The sequence below is a fragment of the Danio rerio genome, chromosome 9 (assembly GCF_049306965.1).
Source record: "Danio rerio strain Tuebingen ecotype United States chromosome 9, GRCz12tu, whole genome shotgun sequence".
NCBI classification, from domain to species: Eukaryota; Metazoa; Chordata; class Actinopteri; order Cypriniformes; family Danionidae; genus Danio; species Danio rerio.
In genome coordinates, this window is record NC_133184.1 from 48633832 (window position 1) to 48657478 (window position 23647).

The 23647-nt window shown below is 39.3% G+C and overlaps 1 protein-coding gene and 1 long non-coding RNA gene across 3 annotated transcripts; one reads left to right on the top strand and one right to left on the bottom strand.

Annotated features, from left to right (window-relative positions):
- Nucleotides 1–713: 713 nt before the first annotated feature.
- Nucleotides 714–22317, bottom strand: igfbp5b (insulin-like growth factor binding protein 5b). Of its 2 annotated transcripts, XR_012384920.1 has the most exons (5): nt 21625–22317; nt 8828–9039; nt 8544–8728; nt 7873–8299; nt 5038–7362 (listed from the first exon to the last, which is right to left on the bottom strand). XR_012384920.1 is itself a non-coding variant. In NM_001126463.1 (4 exon segments), coding segments are annotated over 4 exon segments (798 nt in total). In that variant the 5' UTR covers nt 21953–22315; the 3' UTR covers nt 714–5601.
- On the top strand, nt 16054–22120 carry LOC141376210 (uncharacterized). Its single transcript, XR_012385640.1, has 2 exons — nt 16054–19061; nt 19147–22120. It is a non-coding gene; the product is annotated as an uncharacterized lncRNA (long non-coding RNA).
- Nucleotides 22318–23647: the final 1330 nt, after the last annotated feature.

Sequence of the window (23647 nt, forward strand, 5' to 3'; positions counted from 1 at the left end):
AGTGTGACCAATATAACATGCTTTATTCCAAATATAGCATTCAGAAACTTTAATATATTCTGTTTTCATAGTTTTGATCATTTAATTTTATACCAAAATATAACAAATTTCCATAACATGGAAGACAGTATCTGTGATTGTGGCAAATCCTAACTCAGTTAGTTTTATTCAACCAGCAAGTTTTATTAATTAATTAATTAATTAATTAATTTGACTGAAAATGGCACCGACTTCTCCTAAAAGATAAGAAAATGATGTAAAAGAAGCACCATTGAGGAAAAAAAAAATATATATATATATATATATATATATATATATATATATATATATATATATATTTATATATATTTCTCAGCTTTTAGTTACATGTATACACAAACTTTGTCAAAATTTACCTGGTGTATGGATAATTTCAGGCTTGACTGAATATATTGTGTCCATTATGTCTATTAAAGTTCAAGCTGTTGCATTTTATAGCACCCGGAACATTCCTGTATCGCAATCTGATGGATTTATAAGCTGCGTATATACTTGGTAAGTGTTATAATGATCATATCAATATTATATGCCTTTAGGGCTATTGAAATGCCACAGTGTCTGTCTTCATATTTGCATGCGGTGTGTGATAATGGTGTGACATCTGGTGAACTGTCCTGCGGTTACTGCGTGATGATGATTTAATAGCTCCCCATAAACAATAATCAAAATTCCTGTCATGTACAAATAAATTTATTGCACAAGCTTAAATGAATACATAACTTTATTTAAATAAATGCTTTGTCATAACAAAAAAAAGGACAAAGGTTAAAAGAGTACATAAATTACAAGTTGAATAAATATTACACAGTGATATTCACTTTCTTAATAATTTGAGATTTTTTTTTTCGTTTTATTGGTTTTTAATAAGAGTTCCAAATGCTGAACATTTTTAGAGTCCTCCAGCCACTAATGGGTCTTTTTCACATGCCAGTTTAAGCCACATTTAGGTGGTCAATCATCAAGTCTTTTCTCATCCACAAAATCAAAGAAAAACAATCAAGAAAACAGAGAGAAAACTGTTATGCATTCAGAGAAAGAAACAAAAAAACCTGTCGTTTCTACTGTAACGTGAGTTATGAACACTGCTGTCTACCCAATATGAGATTTCGGAATCTGATGAAAGCAGATAAGCACGAAAGCGACATGCTGCGTCCTGGCCATTGATAGTCTTTTATCTCTAATTACAAATCCCAACGGATCAAAATCACATTTCGGTTCTCAAATGACACCCAGATCAATTCTACAACTTGGGGAAACAAGGTGAAATGTTTTTTTCAGCCATAGTGCATCGTCTTAGAACATTCAGGGTTTTCAGAAAAACACTTTTGATTTCTGATCACAGCCGCTGTGTACTTGCTTATCAGATTCCGACACTGTCCATCTAAAAAAATCTACCGTGAAGTGTGAAGCACTGCAAAAATGTGTATTTTTGTCTGGTTTTCCAGTAAAAATATCAAGACGTTTCAAGTCAAAATCATTTGACTTGATAAGCAAAGCAATTCCAGATAAAACACTTGTTTTCTAAGAACATGTCTTGAATTGCAACCTTAAAATTCAAAGATTTTGAAGAACTATTTTGCCAAAGAAGAACTGTTACCCCAAAAACCTATTAGTGAATCAGATTCTGCTAGCATGAAAATGCTTTAACAAACTAAATAACCTATCTTTTTGTTTGTTTGTTTGTTTTTTGTTTATCAAGTGATTCCAAACCTTCTTTTCTGTTAAACATAAAAGAAGTTATTTTGAAGAATGTAACCGTTGACTTCCATAGTAGAAAGAACACATAATCCTTCATATTATGTGTTCTTTCTACTATGGAAGTTAATGGTTCTTCAAAATATATTCTTACAAGGGTTACAGCTTTGCAGCTTTCTACAAAATATGTCATGTTGTGTTCATCAGAAGAAAGGAATTAAAAAAAAATTGTGTCAACCTAATATGTTATCACAAAGGGACATTGTAGTCCTTACACAAAGCTTTTATACAGCAATGGACGAGTTGCATGACTATTGTGCATCTTTTATAAGAATAGCTCTGACATTGGTGTTCTCAAAGAGAAAAAAAGTCAATTTAGAACATTTTCTGGCTATGTTATCCCATTTCTTTTTTTAAAGTTGCACAATTCAAGATACAGTGCTCAGCGTAATTGAGTACACCCCGTTTTGAAAATGAATATTTTTATTAATTTCTCAGTGACTATAGGCAATATAACTTGGTGCATTTAGATAAAACAGATTTATTAAACTGATACATTTATTAAAATAATATTTTATTCACCAAACATATTTAGAAATTGAAAGATAATACAATTAAATTCTAGCAAAATATTGCAAAAAATATTACAACCTACAACATTTCAACTAAATTTTAAATTTTTTTGCTTCTTGATTTTTCCTCTTTTTTTTTTTAAATTTGTATTTAATATTTTTGTATGACATATACATTTGGCTGTACTCGTTTTTGGGCCGTTATCATTAGTTATTTTTTTGTTAGATAAGCTCCTGATTTGTCTTCAATACTGACTAATCTAATGTATATGCACAAATATAATATTGCATTGTTTCCTATTAAAGATATGAACTTAAAAAATAGATTTGTGTGGGGTGTACTTATTTACGCTGAGCACTCTCTGTTCTGACAACAACTGCCGTTGCAGTGAATTAAACTACTTTTACTTAACAGTAATCATCCTGGAAAACAATACAAAAACACTGATTGGGCTTTCTGCAGTGTGTGTTGTGTGTTGTGAAGGGAGGCCCAGCACAAGATCACCGCTTGAGGCTCTCACCCGCTCTCCTTCTTCCCGGATATCACTGAGACGCAAAGCCTATTAAGAGTAGATGGAGAATAGACTGTGATTGGTTGTGTTACACTGGTAAACCCACTGAATGATGATGCGGGTCTCAGGCTTGGGCTGTGAAGCCCCTGTCAAAGGTACTCAGGCAGGGTATCTGTCCGAGGCCTGCTCCTGCTCCTATACCTGAACTGAGATTCACTTCGAGACGGCACTAAACACGTGGCAAGGTAAGGAATTAAGTGCAAGCTGCTTTTTCAAAAAAAAAAAAAAAGAAAATGGGGGAGGGGGCTTTCAGCACGGATCAGGACCTGGATAATGCTGATTACTGATTTACACCGAGCAGTGATGCATGTCACCTACTTGGCTAATTGTGCAATAACAGAGGTGAATACACCTCCAAAACGTACTCAAGACACATGCGAAAAGTCTGGTTAACTTTCTCTTTCACTCTCATTCTCATCACCTTCCATTCGAGAGCCAATTGCATTTGCATTGGATACATTCTTCAGACCTGTGGTTCTACTCCAGTCAGGCCCAGACGGAATCTTTGCACGTGGAATAGGAACGCCTGGCATTCAAATTCCATCACATCATTCGCCGGCTAATTTAATTGTGCTTTCAGCTACAAATAAAAACATTTGAAATAAAAAAAAAGTGAATACAGATAGACAGATTCCATCTGGGCCTGGTTATGATAGGTATTTGAGATGGAGATCTGAAGAGATTATGTGGTGACTACTTTTACAGCCCCCTCCCAGCAGTGAAACGATGATCATTCGGGCCCTGAAAAATAAGATCCGGACGGACCCATTGTGGCAGGGAATGGCTTCACTCGCTCTTCAAGAGCCAGCCGGTGAGTATCCCCGTGTGATGTATAGCTTGATCGAAAATACTCTCATCAGCAATTTACACACATTTGCAGTCTCTGTCAAATCAATCAGCTTATTCATAAGAGAAATAACAGTAAATGAGCTAGCGCTAGCTGGACTACGGTCTCTCCCAATCGTAGCTTCGGGAGCCTCTGATAGCTGCTTGACATACAATGTAGTGTAACGGATTTTGTCTGATCTGATGCTGTATTTGAACGCATTTGAGGTCCTTCGTCAACATATATATATATATATATATATATATAAAAAGGTTGTTTCATTCCCCTTGGCTATTGTGTAACGTTCACGTCACCATTCAAATGTATTTGCATGTAGGAAGGCACTGAGACTCGCACACAGAAACTCACACTGAATGACGCTGTAGTGAAATGCACTTTCTGTTTCCGTCCTCGTGATTCGTCAAATCCAGAAACGCAAATGAAACGTGTCATGGTGCTAACCAAAAGAGCTATTGGTGAACAATCAAAGTGGGCGGAGCTTACAGAGTGGTCTGACCTGCATTCAAATGAGCTAGTCGTCACTGCGACAGGCCAGATGGAAATATGCAAATTGATAATGCTGACACTCCTCTGCTGAGCACCTGATCGCTTGTGGTTGCTTGTTAAGAATAAGCAAACAACAAAAAAATAAAGAAAGTAAAAACAAAACACATTCAATAATCTAGAGTTAAAGGTAACAAACCAAGGTTACACCAGTAACAGTGAAACCGCATGGTCGAGGAACATGGCTCATAAGATGACTGTCATTACCTCCATGAATCAAAGGAAACAGCACATAACATAAAGGCTATTTAAAAAAAAAAAARGAAACATTATAGACAGAGAGACGTCAGTGAACGTCCGTCAAAGTTTAAACGCAAATGCTGGGAGCGTTTTAGGGTAACAGCATCTGTCTTATTTATTTATTCATTCTTTTTAAACCCAGCCCATAATATCTGATACGAAAACTATTCCAGAATGGCCTTTTCGGGTTTTTTTTAGGCTTCTGTGTGGACGTTTTTCTCTTTCAGGACCGTCCGGCTCACCCGTGTAACTCTGCATGGCAGCGTCTGTTTACATAGGCACGGTTGGCATGTTAGGTAAGCTACAAAGTCTGGAGCCACTGAAACAGATTTGTCTAATGGGATCCTGGTTTTCACTACCTTCAGGGAGGGATATGACAAAAAAAATTATAAAATAGAAAACAAAACGTATTTAGAAAGCTATCACCGTATTTCATTGCTCACATGTGTGCACACACGCATACACTGAACTTGGTGAAGTTACACATTTCCAAGCAGGTTCCCCAATGAATAAGTGCTCTGACAGGACCGACAAAAAAGCCAGATAGAGATGACCGTATCAGCAGATCTCTATCATGGGTTTTCCTTTTTATTTGAGTTTTTTTTTTTCCCCAATAGTAAGAGTTCCTGCTATCTCCTTTGATACCTTGACAGCAAAAGATGTAAAAGACCAAGATAGCCCTGTTAATATTCAACATGCCATATATTCTTTATATATATATTTTTGTATTTTTTTGTTGTTTTATGTTAACTTTAAACAAAAACAGTATGGTGCTCAAACTCCAGCTTCTATAAAAATATATAATTGTACGTATATATTTTTTTGATAATTTCTTTTTGTTGTTGCTGGGACTCAGCTGTAGTAGGGGGCTCCTCTGATTGGCTGAGTCCAGTGAGATAGAGCTGAGCGCTCTCTTAAAACGATTCCTGTTATCTCACTTTGTTGTTATTTTTAGTCTGATTGTTCATATTTGTAATAGCTGTTGTAATTCTTTGTCGTTTTGCATCAGAATCTCAAAGTGACTGGCGGGTAGACTTGGTGGGACAGGACAAGGAGGTGGGCCCTAGGTCTGGTGATCAGGGTGGGTTGATTCTCACTCGTTGTTGTTGTTGCTGTTCTCCAAATCCTTGCACTGGATGTTACCGCCACTGTAGTCGGTGCCGGGCAGCTGCACGCCGTATTTGTCCACGCACCAGCAGATTCCTCGTTTCCGGCCACGGGAAGGCTTGCACTGCAGGGTGGAGAAGGGACAAAGACTCATATAATTGCAAGTACAGTTTAAAGTGAAATATAATTCCTCAACCACATGGAATGATAGTATGCATTCACAAAATAACCATGGCGTGATATCTTTAAATACCCACCATATCCTTGAAATATGACCCCCAGCAGTTTATTTCACCCCAGCATTTTCAATGGAATTTCTGCGCTAGCCTGCTGCTACTGACGGCTTTAGCGTTTACAACGGTCTTTCATCTTGTTTTATGCTTGAACAACTAAATTAATGCTTAAGTCTATTTAACTGAATGTATTGTAATTATATTACAACATAGGTGCTGTAAAAACAACCTTCTGACATTGAAAATAGTCACAAAGCTTTCCCCTGAAGATTACTATTGCCTTTAAAACTCTAGCTGTGTATAGAGCCCATTGGAAAATGCTTACATTTACACACATATTGAAATACTACTGTATGTTTATTTCTTAGCCTTATTAAAGGCAGCATAGAGGTTACACCTCATGAGACAGGAAGTAGCTATGTTTCCATCCACCTATTTAATGCGCATTTTGCAAATGCGCATAAAAAAACCAGTTGATGGAAACGCTATGATGCGCATCAATTTTGAAAATGCGCATAAAAAACGTATGCGCCTAACTGGGTAGGATAAACTTTTTATTTGATAAGAAAAGATGCGCATAAACTACGATGGAAACACTTTTAACGCACAAACTCCAGCATGCGCATTAAAAAAGGTCATGTGATTTTGTTAAAAGAGATCATGTGATGCTTAAAATGTGTGTGAATGGATAAAACGTCAGGCTGAGCACATTATAAAACATCTGAAATGTTGTTTTGGTCATTATAAAACGCCTTACCGTTTCAGTATTACTGTTATTATATTATTAATGACCTCCCGAATCAAGAGCGCCTGTGCTTCGCGTCTGACACCTTCAAACGCCACTGCGCGCTCACTGCTTGTCAGGATTGTCTTTTGAGGCGCATTCATTTAGAAAACATTGACGCAGCTTCTCCTACTGCAACAAATGCAGTTTTTACTGTTGATATTTGGCTCCAGTTAATCAGGAAGTGATGATTTGGTTCGCTTTGACTCGTTGGATGGAAATGATGCTTCATTCGCACAACTTTTATGCAACAATCCAGTTTTGCGCATAAAGTTTATTCGCATTTTTGGATGGAAATATAGCTTATGAGGCAGAATTTGGATTCAGATTATTCCTTCCTATCTGCTATCTTGGCTGCTGCCTCCGAATGTAGCATTATAGAGCTTTCGGATGCAGCCTGTGAAATGACTGAAATTTGTTCGCCATAGTAATAAGAAACTGTAATGAGGTCGAGACCTGTCTGTAACAAATTTATCAGTGTTTTTTTAGTAAGTGTTGCACACCTTAGAATGTTCATCTGCCAATCAGAATAAAACAGTGTAATTATCATTTAAGGACCCATGAAGTGCTTTGAAATGTGCATATTTTATTCGATGTTTGACATAATCTCGACTGAAAACAGGAAGACATGGTGGAACATATAGTGGCTCCCCCATTTATTAAATAAACAGCTAATAGTGTTTTGTTTTTATCACAGCTCTGATGAAAATGAAAAACAAATGACAAGCCCCTTAAGCCTAGTTTATACTTCTGTGTCAAGTGACCGGCGTTGCCCACGGCGCATGCAACACGCATAGCTGTGCATTTATACTTTGGCGCGCTGTCTCTGTCGGTCTGCATTAACACTTCCAAAACGCTAGTTGGCAGTGAGGTGTAAATGTTCCTCTGTGTCGAGTTTCTTCTCTGCTGTTTTGCTTTTCCTGAACACTTCCTGGATGTACAAGTGGCTCAAACTCGCACATTTTGAGGCAGGAACCGGCGGACGTGCAACAACTTTAACTATGAGGTAAACACAAAACAAAACTTTCCATCCGGAGCTCCTTCGCGGGACTCCACACTTGTAAACAATCGCTCCATTGGGCTTGCCTCCAGCTCGCGCCATTCGCGCGGCTCTCGGTCCCGCCCAGACTCGTCAGCTCTACCAAGCCGACCAATCACAGAGCTTGCACTACGCGTCGTTGCGACGTGTAGTTACAATTTTTGAGAGGTGCACGTCAGCGACGCAGAAGTATAAATCAGCCTTTATAGGGGACGGGGGATGTCCCATACTACAGAGCATTTAATTGGACAGAAGAACTGATGAGAAACTGAAGTATGAGGTGATGTAAAAAAAAAACTGTTGATGCATTTAGGCGGAAGTGACAAACTGCAAGCTTTGGATGTTTGTCATCTTAATGTGAATTTTGCCACCGTGTTGGAGAACACTAGCTTTTAGATAACCTTAAGACTAACATGCTGATACATGGGACAAAGGCAAGACAGTAATTGGAGGAAACACTACGTATCTGTTGGAATACATACAGTCCTGCAGTCCCCATTGTTGTTTGTGTTGTCAAATACACATGCATTCTTAGCCAAATCCAATGTTATCACTCGATCGGAGGGGCATTATCAGTGGTTATCTGATAGATATGGGTCAGTAGGGGCCTTATGTGCCTACTGGTAGGCTCAGAAGGCTGTTATCATCCATCCACATGGTTAATCAGCTATAGATAACATGCGGCTGGAACAAGAACTATTTATATTGTTTATTAAATTTCCAATTAATTGTATTTTATTAACGTCTAACCCTACACCAACCCTAAACCCAACCATCACAGTAATGTAAAAACAGATCTGGAGTCTTCTTTATTAGTATAGCTGATTAACCATGTGGACGGATGATAACAGCCTTCTGCACCTACCAGTAACCTGCCAGAATTGTGTGAAACCGTACATTTTTTCCAGTGTATGATAACCCAAATGTTAAATCTTACCTGTTTGCGCTTGAAGAACCCCTTCCTGTCACAGTTAGGCAGGTAGAGAGAAAGAGCCATGACGCGCGAGGTGTCTTTCATACTTTGAATGATTCCGTCCAGCTTCCTTCTGCACGGACCCTGCATCAGACAAACACATGTTAAGTTGCGTCATTTGCAAACCTCAGCGTTTAATGGCAAGCTATCATTTTACCGCAGCTGCTGCGTCACACAACTTACAAATTCAGGCTCGTGCTTGTCGATGGGAAGGGGAGAGTAGTCCAACGACCCCACTGACCGAAGCTTCTCCTGTTGTTTCTTCTTGTCCTTAAACAAGGCAGCCTGCTTCTTGCTGTTGATTACGTCTGGTTTGGGGTAAAGGGGAATTTTAGGAATCTGGTCTTCAGTCGTGTCTGGCTTCACTGTATCATCATGCTCTATTGATTCACGATCTAAGACAAAGAGAATCAAACAATACGCATTACTGCTGGAAAAAAATGTGAACGGTGACAGCAAAAATCCTCAGCATGATGTTAAAGTGGTTGCCAGGGCATTGCTATGTTGTTTTGAATTGGTGTCATGCAGACTTTCTGAAGTGTTTTAAGTAAATCTGGGGGAATTTTTTTCACTTTATATCATCTACCAGGGAGAAAGAGAGAGAGAAAGCACAACAGCACCACAAATAACAAAAAAAGGGAGCTATTCTCCCTATGTTAGAGTATTTTTATTTTATTTTTACATGTTTGCCATTTTTAATTTGTTATGATGAATCTAAGGTCCCACTGCCTTTTTAGCCCCTCTGAGATACTATTAGGGGCCCATCAGGACCTCAACCCATCCCCAACAAACCCCAGCTCATCACATTCGTCTGCTAAGGGGGGGAGGTTAGGGTGATTCTAAAGTCCCACTGCCTTTTTAGCCCCTTTGAGATACTATTAGGGGCCCACCAGGAACTTAACCCATCCCCAACAAACCCCAGCTCTTCACTTTCATCTGCTAGGGGTGGGGGAGTTGGGATGATTCTAATGTCCCACTGCCTTTTTAGCCCCTCTGAGATACTATTAGGGGCCCATCAGGACCTCAACCCATCCCCAACAAACCCCAGCTCATCACTATTGTCTGCTAGGGGGGGAAGTTAGGATGATTCTAAGGTCCCACTGCATTTTTGGGCCCTCTGAGATACTATTAGGGGCCAACCAGAAACTCAACCCATCCCCAACAAACCCCAGCTCTTCACTTTCGTCCGCTATGGGAGTTAGGACGATTCTAAGGGCCCACAGCGTTTTGGGGCCCCCAGAGATACTATTAGGAGCCCACCAGAACCTCAACCCATCCACACCAAACCCCAGCTCTTCACTTTCGTCCACTCCACTCGGGGTTGGGAGAGGGGTGGTAGTTAGGACGATTCTAAGGGCCCATAGCATTTTTGGGCCTCCAGAGATACTATTAGGGGGCCACCAAAACCTCAATCCATCCTATGGAAATTTAGGAGGAGTCTAAGGGCCCTTGACATTTTGGGCCCCCAGACATACTATGAGGGGTCCACCAGAACCTCATCCCATCCCATCACTTTCAACCCAGCACTGGGAAACATCCATACACAGTCATTCACACTCAAACACTACGGCCAATTTAGTTTAGGACTTTGGACTGTGGGGGAAACCGGAGCACCCGGAGGAAACCCACGCCAACACAGGGAGAACATGCAAACTCCACAAAGAAATGCCAACTGACCCAGCCGGGACTCAAATAAGGGTCCTTCTTGCTGTGAGGTGACAGTGCTAACCACCGAGCCACAGTGTCGCCCCAAATATATATATATATATATATATATATATATATATATATATATATATATATATATATATATATATATATATATATATATATATATATATATAATAGCCACATACAGTAGTCAACATTTGAAGTGGATCACCACCTTTCATCAAATTTGTCCTAAAAATATTAAACAGCACCCATCCTTGTCCTAGGACGATTGTGAAAAATATGTTTGATTCACTTTGAATATTGACTACTCTATATAAGAGTTTCATATGTTTGTTTATCTCATGGCTTATAACAACTTAACTTCAGACAGTGGGTGAGCATTCATGCACTCGAGGAATAGTAATTAATAAATAGCAATGTAGATCCCATGATGCTTGGCTTTACCACAATCCAAAAAGACTTGTCTTTAAGGTATTTACACATCCTCGTTGCTAGCGAGTGTTCATGGTGTAAACATGAAAGCAACTGTTTTTCCACCAAATGTTTCCAACGCATTTGTTTGTAAAGGGTGGCAGGAACAACAGCTGATGACGACCCCCTATACTTAACCTATCCCACCCTATACAAATGCCCAATCTACTGAGGTTATGCTTGACCAAGCAAGTTAAAGTCAGTATATCCAATTCTATTTCTAAATGAATTTAAGTGTGCAGCCTGAAAGTTGAATGCACCACTTTTTTTTCCGCAGCCAAGTTAGTCTTTTGATTCCATTGTAGAGCATATGCATGACTACGGGAGTTTGGAGTGAAAACAGAAACAGCTTTTCAAAGGATCCTTAACAGCTCAGAGCTGCACTTGAAGATCTTTGAAGTCACAATAACTATAACACCATGACAACCACAAGCTTTTTCTAGAAGAATCTCGAGAGGTAGATGACTTTTGACGTGTGACTGGGGGAAATGCGTAGAGGCAGCAGAACAAGGAATTGAAGCACATACTGTACTGTATAGTCTGATCACAGGATACAGGCATATAAACTGTCTTTCCACTGAAGTCAAATGCTGTTGGACAAAGCTGAGTTTCATAAAACTGAACACTTGAACCATGCAGAGGGAAGCCAAACATAGTACATCCAGAGGAGATTAACAGATCATTAACACTAAGCATACAATGTTGAGCTATATAATTACATTGACATTTAGTTACCCAAACAAGTAGAATCACTTAATAAAATATTATTTCCTCTTTTTGCAGTTTTTTCTTTTACAATATGGTCCAATTTGTTAACTTTAGTTGATTTGAACTAACAAATACACTTCAAAAGCATTTTTAAAGGGATAGTTCATCCCAAAATTAAAGTTGTGTCATCATTTAGGCTTCAATTGTCCCAAACATGTTTTGGTAAAAAAATAAATAAATACTGTTTAACTGTTTAATACTGTTTAACAAGCATAAAATATATACAGTTGAAGATAGAATTATTAGCCCCCTGAATTATTAGCCCCCCCTATGAACTGAATACACTTTTCCAAACCATAGTATACGTTGAAAAATGTTATCGTCCCATGCCTAGACTGGACAAAAGCGTAAGCAGAGAGACCGGGTGCGCTCGAGAGAGGCCGAATGTGCTCGAGGTAGACTGAAGCTGGATTTATACTTTCGCCTGGAGCCGCATCGCACACCTCCGCTAACTGCGCGCACCTTTCCACAAGTACGTCATATCATAATGTCTTTCAATATTTTTAAACTAATTATTTTGAATTGTTTTTATACATTATTTTAATGATTATAAGCATTTTTATAACCATTCAAGATTTTTTTTTTATCAAACTTTGATGTGTCACTTGCTTTTGTTCATATCTCGGACAGTTTTACCATTTAAAGTTGCTCTTGAGTTGCTCTACAAATAAATTTTTATTATGGCAAGAATAAAAGCATACTTTTTTTTTTTTAAATTTGCCCGGTCCACAATTCACACATTACTGTCTGGCTAGTTTCTGTCCTATACTTATGCTAAAAAGGCAGTGATGGTCCAACATTCCTGACTATTATCACCAATAAAGCCCAGAGAAACAGGGCATCAGTATATTGTATTCCTTTCCAGTTATCAAAAATAATTTTGTGACTTTATAGTCACTAGGTTATAGTTTTGTAACTATTAAATTGATTTGAATACAAAATTCTACAACATACATCAGTGTAAAACCTATGACTGGTGGAAAAAACATATTTCTGTAATTGTGTACCTGGGTCTCCACTTTTTCCATGGCCTCTTTTGGGTTTAGTAAACTTATCCTTCAGGTTTTCCCCAACCTTTTAACAAAAACTTTCTCCTTTCCCACTGCTGTTGCAATTTCTAGCCAATAATTATTGATCATCAGGTTATCTCTCTGATCAAGAGTCATAAGATGTGTGTACAGTCGTATTGTTTCAGATAAAATCTCTTCAAAGTGGTTCATATTCAACTCAAATCAGTTGTGGCGCCGCGCAAACTGTTCACTCGAGTCTCAAAAAATGCCCTACGCACCGCCAGCCGAAATTATGCTGCGCGCACCCAAAGCGAACCGAACCTCCGCGATGACGTAACATTTGCTGCGCACACCCAAGCGAACAAGTCGAGTATAAACAAGGCTTGAGTGTGCGTGCGTGTGAGAGACAGAGAGATTATAAACGTTACTATTATTAATTACTATTACTTATACTACTATATTTGTTGTTTTAAATAAATAAGAAAAAATATTTTAGTAGACACAGTGACACATTTATGGTATATTTCAGAACACATTATTTAAATGTTGTATTGCTCAGAAAAATGCTGTGATTTGTTTGTTATTGTTAAACAGTGTTAGGCAAGCTACTTGAAAAATGTAGTAAGCTAAGCTATTAGCTACTCTACTTAAAATGTAGCTTAAACTAAAAGCTACCCTCTGGGAAATGTAGCAAGCTAAGCTGAAAGCTACTTGGCAAAAGTAGCTTAGCTACATCTAAGCTAATTTTTCCAATTTTCATTTTTAAATCAAAGCAACTTAAATCCAAGTCAATCATATCTTAGTGATCAACAAAACTGCCAATGAAACATATGAGGCAGAATAGTTCAGTTCATATATTTTCTGCAAATAATTTGCTGTACTAAACAGAAACAAAATATAGTACATAACAGCAAAAAATCCAATAAAACCAGTTGTTACACATTTAAAATACTACAGTAATTTACTTCCATCGACTACACATCAGCTTCACAGCTCTGTGAATGTCGGTGTCGTTACTTTTTGAATATAGTAACTATAACTAGTTACTATTTTTCTAGCACAACACTGGGAACCAAGTTGCTTGGTGACTGTAAACATTTCATGTTACTTACCAAACAAATAAACAACATTATTTGCTGAATATGGTAAGGATTTGAAGCTACATAAGTAGACTAATATGATAATATTAATCTAAAGATATGATCTTTTAGTTGCTATTGCATCTGTAGTTGAGAATCAGACAGAATGGACGTGAACATACGGAGTCGGGCCTGAACGTCGAGCCAAATATTTTGGTCATACAGCCAAGAGGGCATTATCAGACAGCTGAGGCCGCCAGCAGAAATGATTGAGATAACTGCCCTCACAGTCCCCCTGAGCTCCAGTGCTTCACATGGCTGTGGACTGGGGCAGGGTGTTCTGGAGCGGGCCTGGTGGTGAAAGAGTCTGTCTGACCTGGAGACGCATGGGGCGGGTGCATGGTCATTACAGGAATTGGTTTCCTGGCTTCTGAAGTTACAATCAGAGCATGGTGCTGTGTCTTTGAAATCAATCCCGCAACCCATGACTTGGCAGACTGAAATTTCTGTACAGATTTCCCCGCAGGTTTGCGCTCACCGAAGCCACCGAATTTGAGATCGCCTCATGGAAATAGAGCAAGATTTACATGGCTTTGGAAATGGAGACGCAAACGGGAGGGTGCTCCTTGTGCATGAGCGCGTTTACGAAATCAACAATACCTAGAGTTTGCAAAGCCATTCGATTCCGTTGCCTGCTTTTTTTTGCAGCGCGAGGACCGAAATCACTTTTTCCATGCTCGTGGTCCCCGGCTTGTAAAGGTTTAGCGGGTCTGTGTTTAACATCTGACACACAGCCAAGATCCTGGAGCACGGCCAAACCAGACGTATCACGTGTAGCCCGTCTATTCAAATGAGCTTTGGAAAGAATGCCGAAGAGGTATTGGTGTCTCTCTCTCCTCTTGGTCTTGCAAAACTTTTCATTAAGATAAAGGGACCCGAGCCTTGCCAAAGGAGATGCATCTGATAGGGCTCTGCTTAATAATTTACACATGTGCAGGACAATTATACTTCATGAATATCCACGCTTTCTTTTAGCTCGGGGGCTAATGATGAAAGCAGATCCACTTTTGAGCTGTGATGTCTGATTCTGACAGATATAAGGTGCTTGTGAGATCCCTAACCTTGTTTTTTTCATTAGCATGCATGGTTGGAATTGTGTCTTACTGTTTGTTAAATATTCAGACCTGCTCTGCCTTCTTAAAGCATGCCACTTGTCTTTGTCTTGCTTTCATTGTCACAGACCGACCATGGCATCCCTGGCAAGATCCCAACGCTAAATATTTAAAGCCTGGACCGTATCCACAACATGTTTGGAGCGCTGCAGCAGAGAAGCATGCAGGATTACCAAAAAACCCACAAGTAGATGCATCTGTGTAGGGCTGCATGATATTGGACAAATCTGATATTGCGATATTTAATTTCTCTGCAATAAATATTGCAATATAAATACAATTTGATGGTTTTCTGGTGAGCCTAACAGTATTAAGGTACAGTAATTAAATAATTGCAATGCAAAAATGCTTTTCTTACTTTGCTTTGTATTATTTCTAGTCCAAATATCTAAAATGTCTTGATTCAAGTAAAAATATTAGAAAAAAAGGAGAAATAAGTCAAATTAAGAGTTTTTCACTACTAATGCTGGGGTAGTGGCCAACAACAGAGACACATCAACAGCAAAACTTGTCTCTTTTGGGATAAAAGTTTCCATGTTGCAATACACTATCGGTTACAACCAAGAAAGCCATCATCTAACTTGCTATTCAAACAAGTCCCCTGTAATTCAGGACAATGCAAAGTGATGACACCTGTCGATGCCCTTCAGGCTGAAAGCACATGTGTGCACCTCTTCATCGCCTGACCGTGTCCCATGTCATCAACACTCCGAAACATGAACTCAGGAGATGCTCTTCAGCACATCAATGGATCACTCCCAGTCGCTGATTTCAATTAGTTTAAACAATGGTGAAGAGAGTGATACTGTCTGTAAGTTCAAGCCAGCTTTCCGCTAAAAGCATCAACATCCAATCCCTTCCTGTTCTTTCAATTTACAGTACATATACATGGGTCCAAAATGGACATTGAGTATGTTAACACAGACAACATTAGTTTGATTTTTATGTCATTAAAACAGTGCTCTGATTAAGAGTCTCCCATGTAAACAGCAATTTTTGATGAAGTTAATCTGACTAAAGTCAGAATCGAACTAAACAGAAATCGAATTAACACTATTCTCTGCACCTACCGAGTTTCAGCCGAGTGAAAGACCACAAATGCAGAGGTTTTTTTTTATTCCCCATACGCCGTGTTTGATCAAATATCTTTTACAACAACACTCTTCCAGCAGTTCATACTCATCCAATATCTCGTTTGTCATGGGGGCATGAATCAAATGCTTCTGAATGAAAGTGACAGTGCCAAACTGCAGTTAAAATTAGATCCGAAGGTAACATGAATAGCACGCAATGACGTTAATCGAATTATGTGCTATAACATGTAAAACAGGATCATTAAAGAAACATTCTAAAGACAACTCACATAAGCACCTTAATCATATTACTGTCTAATCAGATTAAGGCAAATCGTTTGATTATTAATTTGATTGTCCATGTAAACATAGTCATTGTTAATACTCAAAAGTTACAAAACATCTATGCATTGTGGGGTATATTGAAGATCAAAGGTTTTACACTGTGGAAAGTAAAGGCTGGGCAGTAAGCAGAGATTTTGCTAGACAATTTCAACTGTGGAAGATGTATTTGCATGGGAAGGACTGCTTTACATTATTTACACATGAGAGCAAGAAAGAAACATGCAGTAATGTGGAAATGTGGAAATGTCCAAGCAAAATGAGGATATTTTTTATATGAAATGATGTAATGTGAAAGATTTAAAGGTTTTAAGGGTTTGTTTGCAGCTCAGCATGATAACTACCTCATGTATTATCAGCAAGTAATAGAGTATATTTTATATACACTGTAGTCAACATTTGAAGTGGATCAAAACCAAAGTTGTCCTAAAACTGTTCAACAACATTCATTCTTCTCTTAGGACAATAAAAAAAAAATGTTTTCAACGGTTTGACTACTTTAAACCCTTTAAGACTGTTTTGCAAAGCATAATTCAAGGCTGTAACTACCGTTTGGATGTTTAGTAGGTAATATAACATATTTTGAGTGTTATATAATGAGAAAATATGAAGAAAAATATTCAAATGATAATTATGAAATAAAGCTTTTATGAAAAAATCTTGTTTGCTTGTAAGAAAATAAAGAAAATTAACCAAATAAGATCAAATTTCGTATTGATTTGCTCTAAACTCTCTAGATTATCCTAACAAAGCTTTTACAATAGGATTGTATAGTATGAAAGCCATTTGTAGCTTTATTTGTGTGCATATTGTAAGTGTTATATGATGTAGGATGCATGATATCATTTGAATAGTCATTTTGTTTGCATCTAGATCATCCATCAATGGATATATAGTATAATTTAACACAATATTGCATTGTAAATCAAGCGTGATTTAAAGTTACTCGTCTTAGTCATTTCACCACACTTACTGTACAGCACAGTAGTCACATTGTTTGTGAACTGTTTCGAGAATGAGTATATTAATCAACCAGCTATCAGGAGTAAGTACAATTTAGGGTTTCCTAGTTCACCGAAAATGGAAAATGAGGTCATAATTTACCCACTATTCCCTTGACATAAACCTGTTAGAGTCTCTTTACACATGATATTGTGGCCCATTTGCACTGACTGATACAGTACAACAGGTACAATATGAGTTACCTTTATCAGACTTGCGTTTCCACTGCGCAAAGGATACCAAGGGTACCTTTTTGGTAGGGGTGGTGTATGACAGAAAGTTTCTGTCGACATCTCTCTCGCTCGAGGAAATCTTGCTGAAAGTAAAGCAGTACGGGTCGTTCACATATGATACGAGGAGCACTTCTTCCAAAACAGATGTTTTATACACATAAATTCTTGTGTATAAATGTCCATTACTATCCTTTTTTTAACATAATTTGATTATAACTGCAGATCAATAAGTGCGAAATAGCTTTAATGTCTGCAATTATATAAAATAAATAAATAAATGCAACATATAAGAACACATACATACATTTTCAGTTTCTGATGTTACCAATTACAGAAAAAACTACACATAACATACATTTAGTCCTTATTTGGGTTTGAAAACACGCAACATTTATCTGTATCTTTAATCTTCACCAGCACATGTAACCTTTGTTAGAGAATAATTATGTTATTTCGAGTTAATAATAGTCCAAAAGGCGATGATAATAGTTTAACGTGGCAGATTGTTCATGTTTTAGGTTGCTGAAATAATCATTTTCTCATTTTTTACTTTTTTCATGCTTCACTCTCGGGTTTGACTGTTTCTGAAAGGAACAGATGTCAGAAGCACTTCAATAATAACGCACACATTATTATCATCAGTTCAAGAAGTTCGCTATTTCAAATACAGATGTGCACACCAGTGATCGCGAGCTCCTTGGAGAAAGTGAAACCGCTTGCACTTTTAGACGGCCTCGTAAAACAAAAACAGGACACGGCGAATTTTGTTCTTCTTAACTTTGTGGCTGTATAACAAACGACAAGGTTTGTTTGAGCTCGGGTCAACCATGGCTCGTTATTATATGCATATAATATTACTGTGTAATGTCTCGGATGTGTATTTGAAAATGGCAGTTTCTTTGTTTTCATTTTCCTGCTTGTGTACGCGTGATTGACGTTTCTCTGTAAACCAATAGCATTCAGATGTGCATCTAGCTCTGCCTTTTAGTACCCTTCTGACATGCTAGGTACTCTTTGCAAAGAGTACCCAAAAAGTGGTACGGTTCGATTCGCTTTTAGGTACATTTTAACAGCAGAAACGGCCATAAAAGCGTACCGAACCACTTAGTGGAAACGGGCCATAGGATAATGGTAACCATCGACATCCATAGTACTTGTTTTCCTACTTCGGGAGTCAGTGGTTTTCATCTTTATTCAAATGTTCAACTTGAAAAAAGAAACTCATAAAGGTTTATAACTACCTGACAGAGAGCAAATAGTGATTTGAATTTTCGGGTGAACTATCTTTTTAAGCCTCAAATATGCCACTCTGTAACTGTAACAGAACAACTGCAAAGTAACGATTTTGTTCTGTCTCTTATCTGTCTGGAGAATCCTGCAGGGCACAAAATTTGAGGCTGCACTTTGGAACCACATCTGAACCTGTGCTGCAGGCAAGAAATTAGGCACCTTTTGTTCTCCTTCCCTGAAGAAACGTGACACTGCGGCTCCCCCTCCACCGCCCCAGAGCACATGACAGGAGGTTTCAACAGGTCGGCGTCTTCTGCTGAACCACATGGTCTGCTTACAGTCTGTGTGTTTAATTTTCCAAACGTGAGTCGTAAACCCATAGATTAAATAGATTGTTTTTGTGCGTTCGCTGTTTTGGTCAGCCTAACATGTGTTCCTATTTAAGCAGGGCCCAGCGTGAGGATGTCGCAGGCCAGGAATCACATTTCTGACAGAGATGAGACTACTGTGCGAGCTGATTTCCTTCACAGCTGTTACTCGCTAGCTTTCCAGGTGCCAATGACAAATACACGCGGGACAGATTGCTGTTAAACTTTACTGGAAGAAGGCATTCAAGCGTGCCAAATAGGTTCCCTGCTTGCATACCTTTGCAAAGGATGACTGGGCATTTGATATACGAGCGCTTTAGACTTGGTTTGGGATTATGCTGCAAATAATGTACACAAGGTCTAAAAAGTGCGAATCTCTTTTCGGTTTGCTGTATATCTTTCAATTTCAGTCTGATGATGCAAGCAAGTATATGATTATGAGTTTGGCCTGTGGCGCAATATAAAAATGAGATGACAGACAGGCAAGAGACGAACAACTGCGTTCCATTCATTTGTAATTGTTGTTTAGTTATGGCTGTATCTCTAGCGGGTAAATATAACACATAAATTAACCAAACGCAACAGCCAAGTTCTTTTGGCACAGCTCTTTGGGTTTGTTTATTTGTACGCAATTATATTCGGACATGAAATTGTTGAAGGCGAAAAGCCTGTAGTCATATCTGTCCAAGTTTCACACAGCGTGTCCGAGCAGAAAGTCTCCCTTGAGATCATTGGCAAATCGGCAGAATTTGCCAATCCTGGAGCTAAATGACAGTCTGGCATCACCTATTGTACTTGGCTCGAAATGTTAAATCTTTAAACTGTGAGTGCCAGAATTCAAGCCTATGAAGGTATTTCAATGCTATGTTTGTATAACTGTGCGTATTGGGGGAATAAAAATGGATCAGGAGGACAGCGAGCCAAAAGTCTCTGAATCCTAATGCGGGCAAGGACGCTTGACCTCTCTCCCTCTTTCTCTCCCTCTCTCCGTCTGTCCTGCCCAGCTAGTAAAACCACGCTGAAACCGAATACCACAGGAGGCTAGAAGCGTCCCTCTAAATTCATCCCCATGCTTGACGAACAGCTCTTGATAGATTGGCTCCACAGACATTCTGCTGAATCACAAGGGCTCGACTGTGTGCCCACTGCAATCACCGAAGGGGTAAACCAGCAACCGCACTCATCAGAGACCTTCAGATTGAGACAAACAGGTTTCTGCACCTGTGTGTGAGGGGGTTGTATTTGTGTACAAATGTTCAACCATTTCAAAGTCTAATACGTGAAGTCTACAAGGCAGTTCTGTATACTCATGTGGCGCTTCTGTTCGTGTAGCTCAACTAGTAGAGCACTGAGCTGTGAACCCTGAAGCTGAGAGTTCGAATCCCAGGGAGAGCATGAATAGAAGCATCTGTCAAATGCATACATGTAAATAAACATGCACGCTGTGCACAATTTCTCTTCGCAAAGTGTGATATTTGCACACAGGTAGAGTTGTCGACCCAGAACGGCCACCCTCCCTCCCCTTGGATTTAATCTTTGAACGGTAATCCGACTCTCAACACCACCCACAGACTTAGACCTAAATTCAGAGCAACCTAGAATCTCAATCAAGAATATCATGAGGCGTGGGTACACCATACAATGATGAGAGGTGTGATCATAACAATGGAGGAGTTGCTGATGTCAATAGAGCACCACAGCCAAATCAAGCAATAACTACACACACACACACTCAGAAAAACAGTTTGGAGTTGTCTTTCTTGAGGCGTCTTTAGAGTTCTGGGCAGCATAAATTATGCAGTTCTGGTGAGTCTGATGCTGCTTTGCGTCTGTGCAAATGAAATGCAGCATCAGAGCAGCTTTAAACATTCACTATATATTGAAATTCACTATCATATGTTAATGCTTTTATTCATAAACATGTTTATGTTCATATTATGATTGCAGTTTCTACTTTAGATGAAGAAAATATCAGATAGCAATATAATTATGCATTGCTTTATCAGTGTATTGCATTTGTATGCCTATTTTAGCCATTATATGGTAGGTAATTTTAAAGCAATACTATGGTACTACTATGTTAAATTACAAAAGTGGTAGCTCTGAGCCCAATTGTATGCCCAATACATTTTCAACAGCAATCGTGCTTGTAATAATAATGGTTTTGAATAAAACAAACAATCTACATCCAAATATTAAAACATAAGTGGTGCAATAGTACTTGCACAATGGTTCCACAAATACTATGGTACATTCCCAGAAAACGCGGTGCTCCCGCTGCACTGTAGCCAACATCTAGGATGACTTTGGAAATCGTTTGTTAATAATTGGCTTTGGATGAAACATAAACAGGCTTTGCTAATCCTTGCGCTGGAATATGATGAAAAAAAAAAGCAGGGAGCTGCGCAGACCGGCCACAACACAGAAAAGCTCATGCAGAAACATGCGCACGCCATAAAACAGGATCAGAGCAAGCCACAAAGTTCCCACCAGATACACGATCTCAACGCAACAATGCTTCCGTGCAACAAAGGCGCACTGCTTCCCAGTCAACTTACCAATGGGTGGGTGCGGTGGTTTGTATCCCTTCTCGTTCGTACACACTCCCCTGCCGTGCAGCAGGGCGTGAAGCGGCTTCTCCTCGCCGTTGCGCGGCAGGCAGCGCAGCCCGTGTGTGCATGTACCGGTGTACACCCCGCACGCCTGCCCCTCCGCCAGAGCGCAAGTATAGCAGCAGCCGCAGCCGGGCTCCTTCACTAGCTGACAGCCCACCGGGACCGGAGGACACATGGAGAGCGCCTTCTGATCGCACGGCTCGCACGGTACAAAAGAGCCTCCGCTGACGGACAACACCGTCAGAAATGTACCCAGCACAAGAAGAGCCATACTTCGTGTCAATGTGAATGAGGTCCGATGGAAATTAAAAAGAAGCAAGAACTAGATATGAGGGCGCATGGACGTCTGGCTCAGATTCGAGTTAAAGTCCGCATGCAAAGTGAAAACACAGGTTGGGGTTTTAAAAACGAGAAAATAAAAATAGTCTCTTTAAAAAAAGTATGATGATGATAACGTTGATGATGATAATGATGATGAAAGAATCCTGTGGATTTTTTAATATAAATATATTAAAAAAGATTCACTTGAGTATTCTCCAGTAGTCCAGTTTGTGCACAAGTTGTTGCGCACTGAAATTCTGGACTTTCCGATTCCAAAACACTTTCCCCTCTAGAAGTTTTCTGAGCAGACTGATCAACTTCACAGCAGTGCTTGCCTTTTTAAAAACAGCCAAACCCAAACCCCTAACTATGAATAAGCCAAACAGCGGTGAAGGGAGGCGCACTTGCCAGATCGTGGCGCAGCGCCAGCGCCTTTTTTCCCCCCTCGGCAATAGGATCAGTCTTTTACGCAGTGATGCCAAGAGCGCAGAGCAAAACACAAATCCATGCAAAATCGAAGATATGCTCCTCTGAGATCTTCCGTGCACTTTGCGGCTGGTAGAGCGACAGATTCGTGCACGGAACTCGTCGGCTTTCCAACAGATTCCGCGTCAGATGGAAACATGTATGTGACAAGATAAAGTCGCTCGCTCACACATGCGTTATGAAGAGTACACACAAAAGAGCACGATTAGGATCGCTCTGCTGATATAGGCACCACCCGTATATTAGTGCGCGCAGAGAACATGTTTGAGTAGGGGTAGATGTGTTTCGGTTCAGCGTCTGCTGCAACGCTGTGTCGCTTTGCTCTGTGCGTCTCAAACTTTGACACAATATCCCCGCTTTAGTCTTTTACACATTAAAATCCAGCAGTTATCCATAAACTGCTCACTTTAATGTCAAGTACAAAGTGTGCTTGGAGGGAACGATTATGCCATGCTCAAATCTCAACTACTCCCATTTTAACCAATAATTCTGACCATGTGAGTTTTATATTCATTCCTAATAACACATCTCTATTTAAGTAAAATGTAGAAAACACTAAGTTTTGTACTCGTTTGTGTTCATTACAAAGCAATTTAAATGCCAGATGTAACCGGTGTTACTAACTTCTTCTCATAACAGTGAGATTTCACACATGTAACTTTAAATGGTTAAACCGATGGTGTTACAACTCGTATAAATGCGCAGCAATAACTTCTGACTGCAGCAGTGAAGTTCATATACCCATCGCCGCAGCGCACAATTAAAACCAGCTGAGGTGTGTGGCAAATACTGTGGTAAATCTCTTTTCTGTCATGCAGAGAGGCTTTCCTTCGGTTGCCAAGTCTCGTTTGAGCTTTAATTACAGTGGTCTCGGTGGTAGTTTAAGAATAGGCAATCTACACCCACCTGTTCCAAACTCTGAACTACCGAAACCACAATTTAGAAAAGATGAGATTTAGCAGACACGATTGTTTAATCATGCCGTTCGCTCAGTGTCCAAGTGGCCCTCTGCTGTGTTTACATGTCCCTGATTTGCCTTATAGAGCGCTCCAAAATGGCATTTGCACATGTCCCATATGTAAAGTTCATCAGTGCTGTGAAACGAGCTGCTCTGTTTTGCTTTGGAATCTCTTTGTCAGATGTATGATACCAAGTTTAA